The 7,077-nt window shown below is 41.2% G+C and overlaps 1 protein-coding gene across 2 annotated transcripts; it reads left to right on the forward strand.

The window, feature by feature from the left end:
- The first annotated feature begins 422 nt into the window (after window positions 1-422).
- On the forward strand, window positions 423-4,125 carry bsdc1 (BSD domain containing 1). Of its 2 annotated transcripts, none has more exons than XM_049740535.2 (11): window positions 423-527; window positions 1,057-1,111; window positions 1,186-1,302; window positions 1,392-1,559; window positions 1,654-1,708; window positions 1,785-1,900; window positions 1,990-2,058; window positions 2,230-2,314; window positions 2,393-2,848; window positions 3,002-3,105; window positions 3,193-4,125. In XM_049740535.2, exons 1-11 carry the CDS (start codon window positions 517-519, stop codon window positions 3,220-3,222), a joined length of 1,266 nt encoding a protein of 421 aa, XP_049596492.1. In that variant the 5' UTR covers window positions 423-516; the 3' UTR covers window positions 3,223-4,125. The 2 variants fall into 2 exon arrangements, with proteins under 2 accessions (XP_049596492.1, XP_049596493.1); XM_049740536.1 differs by having other exon boundaries at window positions 2,393-2,833.
- The last annotated feature ends 2,952 nt before the right edge of the window (window positions 4,126-7,077 follow it).

Consider the following 7,077-nt stretch of genomic DNA (forward strand, 5'->3'; position numbering starts at 1 on the left):
TGATAAAAGTTTTGCATATAATATTTTGCAGCTCAATGCTACTATGAGGCTTAAAAAAAGAGTCAACTGTAAGATTAAAATATGTTGCTGTGCATTGACAGACTTTGGGCAAAATTTCAGGGTAAATATTTCAAAACTGCCTGTACCATTTTCTTGCAGTTCTGGGTTGATCCAGCAACATTATTGGAGTAATGAAAACAATTTATTTGCAACTGCAAGACATATACACTTCATAATAATAAAAAAAACACAAAAACAACCAAAACGCGTAGTCTTTTAAAATTGGTCTTCTTAGACCTCCGTAGATAGTATAACGTGACGACAACAAAATAAACACGAGATCTAAAGTAAAAACTAAAGACGGCCAAAGTATATTATTAGAGCGATATGTTTTTACGTAGATGTCAATATATGATGATGAAGAGGCAGGTATAAACAGTTTTCGTCACGTGTGTATTGCTTTGACGTAACTGGGGTTAGAGTTCAGAATTCTGGTGATGATGTCATCTCTTAAAGATGGCTGAAGGGTGAGTGTGAAGTCGCGCATATTAGTTTTACTTTTAAAAGTTGCTATAGTTGTCCGTAAATGAATTTGCAACTCATAACCTTGCGTTGTTATAATCTTTTTTTAAAACTACAGCGCACGGACTGCAATTTCTTTTCTTTTTGTTAATGCTCAGGATCGTTAGAGGAAGTGCGTTTGTTTACAAAACATAGCATGGCTACCGTTAGCTTAGCTTGAATGTATTTGCTCTCGACGACGTTAATCGCCACTTATCGAACGATGAAATAGAATAGTGCATTATATCCACGCTTGACGCGTATATTTCACTTGTCAAAATGATTGACTAAGCATCGATAGAGAACAGCGAAGCGTTTATTTTACCAGACCGTTAGCCTCCAACTGGCACAACCGTTAGCCAATTGGTTGCAAATTGGAGCAGAGTCATTGTTATATACAATCGACGATGACTTTGCAGCAGGAAAGTGATTCTACGTGCATGCAGATTTTTCAAGTTGATATGTATCGAGCTAATATGAATCTTACGATGACAGAGAAAGCTGGTGGGGAGGCTGGCTTCATCAAAGCTTCCAGGCCGTCAAAGACAAGGTAGTCATTTCTTTCCACATCATATTTTGGCCTGAGTGTTTGCTCCAATTGTAATATTATTATTGTCATTGCAGTCATCAGAGGCCTTAGAGTTTATTAAGCGAGACTTGACAGAGTTCTCCACAGTAGTGCAGCATGACACAGCCTGTTCAATTGTGGCCACAGCCACTGCGGTCAAAAATAAGCTAGCGGTAAGTGGTTGTTGTCTATTTAGTCATTGCATTTCTGCCTCTTATGGTTTGTCATAAATTTGAATGGCCCATTGCCCCATTCTTTCTAGGTTGAAGGCTCATCAGAGACCACAGAGAAGGTGAAGAAGAGTCTTTCTAGTTTTTTGGGAGTCATAACAGACACACTCGCACCACCCCCTGATAAAACCATAGACTGTGATGTTATCACGTTGGTGGCAACACCGGCCGGAACAACAGAAGTCTACGATAGCTCAAAGGTAGACTTTTATACTTATATCATCATCATTTGGGGTTTCCCAAATTATTTAAAGGCATAGTAATCTTACCCTTAACAAATGAATGCCTCTACAGGCACGGCTCTACAGTCTGCAGGCTGACCCTGCCACATACTGCAATGAGCCTGATGGTAAGACATTCACTCAGTGGCACCAAGTTATGTGAAGAACTTTTAATTATCATATAATTGTATTTTTTTTTTTCAGGCCCCCCAGAGCAATTCGACAACTGGCTATCCAACTTCAGTATGGAGGATAAGAAAGGCGAGCTCTCTGAGCTGTTAGTTGGCAGTCCCTCAATACGAGCGCTTTACACAAAAATGGTACGTGTACTTCAGTCATGCTACCGTGAGATGCTTGTAACAAAAACAATCAGAAAATGTTAATTTTTTGGGGGATATTTCAATCAAAGGTTCCGGCAGCGGTGTCCCATTCGGAATTCTGGCAAAGGTACTTCTACAAAGTATTCCAGCTGGACCAGGTAAGCGCATCCTTCAGTACATGGTGCATATTTTTGAAATTAAGTGCAACCCCCACATGCAACTCGTTTCATAGGCTTTGACGCCCCCTGCTGCCTCGTTTGAATATGAGAAATTTGAATGATAAACTTCTCAAAAACATTTGTGATTTCTGCACTGTTCTGCATTGTTAGGAGGAGGCACGGCGCCTGGTGCTGAAGCAGAGGGCAGAACAGACTTCCCAAACAGAGACCCTAGGCTGGGAGGAAGAGGAGGAGGGTATGCAAGCAACTTACTGACTCCATTTTTCAACCTGACTCACTCACACTACCTCGATGGGCTTTCTGTTTCTGTTAGACGACTTTCTTGGTACAGTGTCTTCATCACAGCTCAACTTTACACCCCCATTGGACATGAGCTCAACGCAAGCGCCTACCCCTTCGATGACCCCCGCAGCAACCACACAGCTTAGTAGTACAACGCTGTCTCCCGCTGACGAACGCGACGCCACCCTCTCAGTTAGCAGCGACAGCGTCAGTCTGCCAACGCAGCTGGAGGTGGTCAACACCGAGTTGGCAAACAAGCTGACCGAGGTCACTGTGGACGATAGTGTAGACAAGATGCAAAAAGTGCAGAAGCCTGAGCAGACACAAATGGAAACTGGAACCCAGCAAGAGGTCACATCACGCATGACAGCAAAAGTAGAGGCTGGAAAGGAAGAAGGACCCCATGACCTGAGAGTGTTTGAGCTGAACTCTGACAGTGGCAAGTCTTCACCGTCTAACAATGGCAAAAAGGGTACATTCATCCGAGGTTACTTTTTGTTTTTTTATTTGATTGTAGTCAGACATTTACTGCTCAGGATCAGGTTAACAATGATGCATGTCCAACTAAAATCTGTTTGAAATGATATTGCAGCCAAGTTGACAGAAAATTGAAGGCTGTAAATTCGCTTACGTCCACCAGGTTCTAGTACTGACGTGAGTGAGGACTGGGAGAAAGACTTTGATCTGGACATGACAGAAGAAGAAGTGCAAATGGCGCTCTCTAAAATTGAAGCGTCTGGAGAGGTTTGTTTGTCTTGGATATCATTTTTAGTCGCTTATGAATCGGTGGCATATTTATGAGTATATTTTTTTTTTCTTCCTTCAAACTAGCTGGAAGAAGACTGGGAGAACTGGGAATGAGAGCCTCTGCAGCATCAACCATGTCCCTGCCATCCAAGCTAGTTCTCCGCAGATGAACCATGCGTTGTTAAATCTTTGTCCACACTGTCACCTTGTCATAATTGTCAGTTGGAGATTTTCCACACGGGGTTTGGACCAGTTTTGGTCAACCTGTTGTAAAGGGAGACAAGATTTAGGTCGGCCTCTAAGCCAGACAACGTGACGTGACGGGCCCTGACTATTTCTTGGAGCTACCCCGGATTGCAGAGCAAATGACACCAGTAAATAGATGGAGTTTGTAATCAAGAAGATGTGTTCCCACAACGATGGAGGAACTCTTTCTTTTTTTTTTTCTTCATGTACGTTCTGCTGGCTTAACTGTAGGTTAAAATGGCATAAGTGCTGCTTGTTACCATTGGGAGATAATAAATACTACAGCAGTCATTTTTGATTATTATTATTATTAAAGAGCAATTATTAAGCCTACCCTTGCCTGCCTTTTTTTTTTTTTTTTTTGCTTTTTATGCCAATATCTACAGTCCCTAGCGGAAGTATTAACACCCTTAGACTTTCACCCATTTTTACAAGCTCCAAATGATTTATTTGAAGTTTTAATTAAAACCTGCCAAGTTTGACAGTCACTCACAAACCAATTTTTTTTTGTTTTCCTCAATTCATGGCTATCTGTCAAAGTCATTTCACAAAAAGTACTGCTGTCTGCAATTGAATACGATGCAAATCATTGTATTCCCCTGGAGTTATGTGATTGCGCAATGTCTTGCATGTCTGTTATTGACTGTCTGTGAGACTCACACTTGAATCACACTCAAAAGCTCTTAAAACCTGTTACATCAATTTTCCATTGAGTTGCTTTCAGTATGAATTCTCAATTGTTCGTGCTATTAAAGGTATCATGAGATATTACTAAGTTTCATTTTTCTTGCACCATGAAATTATAAAGATGCTGTTTGTTATTTATGCATAGAATTTTTATTTTATAATATGAGTACCCTGAAATCATAAAATATGACAACTGCCACAGAAATGAGCCGGTCTGTATAAAACTGGTTGTAAGATCCCAATTGAAACACACGGAGTCAGTGTTGATCCAGTTTGATCCGTTCCTTTCAGACTCTGCCACTCGTTCCTTTTCTTGTGGCAGCCGTCACACAGACGTGGATTAACCACATTTCCCCCACATTACCATTGTTGACCATCTGCGCCTTTATTTATGCAAATTGTTTTCACACCGAATCCCTCTTCATTTCACTAAAGTGGGATGAATTCAAGCGACCATCATCCAGATTTTCTATGCGGCTTTTGTAATTGCAGTATTGTAGTTAATATGGGTCATTGCATAAAGGACTCAATCTCTGCTTTCCCCCATTTTGATTTAGATTAGTGGAGCGTGATTGTTGGCTGGATTATTGAATCATAAGTGGGTTGATCACTTAGTATTTTTTATTTTTTTTGTCTCATCACCATTAACACTGATTGGATGTTTCAACCGAATCTTGATTTGTGATCTCCTGTATGTAAACATTGCCGCATCTCATAATAACAATTAAGCATTTAGCAAATTCACCCCAGCAGTCTTGCGAAATACTAACTGCTCATTTTGATGGAATTATTTTATAGCTCCTTCACAATCGTGCGGTAATGGATTGTGCATATGTTGCCCTAACTGGACCCCAAATTACACAGACACCATATACATTACATTCTTTCTTCCTCACTTCTCACTTAGTCAGCAGAAAAGCTATAAAGGAATTTCCTGTTGAAGCCCACCACCCAAGCTTCTCTTTATGTGTGTGTTTACACTCCACCAGTAACGCTCCACTAGCAATTGCCAATATCATGCTCGGATCATTTGACCAAACAAAAACAGTGGAGCGAGGTATACGCTCCTTCAGAGGAGCATTCCTCATAATCCACTGTTGACACAACACTTCCTGTATCCCATCTCGCATGCATGCCATCAACAAGTAGCTACATCTGTCACACACAAAGGCACATGCAAACCACAATAGTGTACAGATGAGCTCATTGTCTTCTTATTCTCCATACCCTGAAGGGAGAAACCCTGTAACGGTCTCTCCTGCCCCCCTTTTGCCTTTCAATAAGCACAAAAGACTTGCTCTGAGGGACAAGGCAGACACCATTGGAATGTGTTGCCAGGGTTTCTATAACTAGCGGCCTCTGAATTCACACTCATTTCATCAGTGAGCTTGTCTCCGTTACGACCCCGCGCCTCTTTTATGGATCCCAAACACGCTTCACATATTCACTTTCTCATTTGCGGTGGATTAAAATGTGCGCGTGAAGATAGTCGATCAAATTCTACTTTATGCTTTGTCGGAAGTTAGAATGAACATTTATGTTTAATGCATAGGAAGTGTAAAATAAAATGAACCCAAGGACTCTTAAGACGGTCTGGGATTTTTTTTTTTTTTCCCGTGACAAAGATTTTTCTAGTGGTGGGAACTGGCGACTTTGTTTGGATGAAGCAGTGTCTGGGAGGAATGTGGGGTTTAGTTGAGGAGGGGATCCAGGGGGGGAGGAAGTATGATAACTCCCACCCTATTCAGATTTATGGACAAAACCAGAGGCTCCTCTGGGTGCACGTTCGGGGACGAACAGACTACTCTGCAGCGGCCAAAGCAAATGTTTAGTCACTCAACCTTTCGCCATTCTTTACGTCTGCTTTTCTCCTCTGGGCCATCTTATGGGAAAGTGAGCTGAAGTTCCCTTCTGGTTGTCTTTACGCTCGACATGTTCTCATTCTTCACGTGAAGAGCAGCTGTACAATGGAGGAGATTTCTTCTTGAAATCACATATTGCCATTTCAACTTCTTCACAATGGCCAGTTAATAAAACGGAAAAGTCTGCACAGGTCACATGGTAGCCCGTCTCAGTTTGTTTCCTCTCTTTTATGCATTGACTATTTGAATTGTATGCATGACACCACACGCAGATCCAAAACAAAAGATACACAGTGCATCTTTTCAGTAACAAATCAAACCTCCGTAGCGCATTTCCTTCCTTCCGTTCCTTTCCATCCTCTTTTCATTACTGTCCCATCCCATGCAGTCATTCATTAAGTCTGCTCCGGGATACCATTCAACTGTCCCTCAGCACTGTCTGCCTTTCCCTCATCCATTAAGAAGACCACACACATTTCCTCACATCATCTAGTAATTGGAGATAACAACGTACTGAGTGTTTGGGGGCCATTTGGAGTTTGACTGCAAATTCAACTGTCCAAATATTGCAGTGATCTCCTGTGAATTTAGAAATTAAAGGTAGACTGATGGAAAAAAAACAAATCTTCCTTGCAGGCAGTAGCGTAAACGGAATTTGAAGAAAACTCCCGAGAGATGAGCTAAAAGGTCTGATGAGGACGAGTGTTGAGCTCAAGTGTGATTGTTTTAAAATAGAGCGCCTGTCAACACACTCACTGCCAGTGTGTGATGTAAGGCTTCTGCCTGCTTTCACATATTTTATTCATTCCATTCTGCTGCTTGCTTTCCTCACTTTGAAATATTCAAGCAACTATTCAATGTACTGCCTAGGAAACTTACGTATAGTTTTGTGTATACCTCATTTTACTTTTTCCTGAATTAGGGAAAAAATGAATAACTAGTTTTGAAATGAGAGACTAGTAAGAAGACGAATGGTAATATGAACGGCTAGAAACAGCTCTATTTTTAAAAGTAAAGACAATTTGCAATATTAGTATTGACACAGGCACAATTTGTCTTCGCGGGCCAAATATAATTACACTATGAGCGGGCCACAATTTGACAATCCAACCTTTTTGACCCAAGATCTAATTTTCAAGCAGCCAACCTCCCACGATCAACCAAACCCACACAC

This window comes from Syngnathus scovelli, chromosome 14 (assembly GCF_024217435.2).
Source record: "Syngnathus scovelli strain Florida chromosome 14, RoL_Ssco_1.2, whole genome shotgun sequence".
Classification (NCBI taxonomy): domain Eukaryota; kingdom Metazoa; phylum Chordata; class Actinopteri; order Syngnathiformes; family Syngnathidae; genus Syngnathus; species Syngnathus scovelli.

Bases quoted from the DNA above. Each gene is read 5' to 3' on its own strand.
- bsdc1 (XM_049740535.2), top strand. The intron at 1,303-1,391 runs GTAAGTGGTTGT...CATTCTTTCTAG, and splicing joins CGGTCAAAAATAAGCTAGCG to GTTGAAGGCTCATCAGAGAC. The intron at 1,560-1,653 runs GTAGACTTTTAT...ATGCCTCTACAG, and splicing joins AAGTCTACGATAGCTCAAAG to GCACGGCTCTACAGTCTGCA.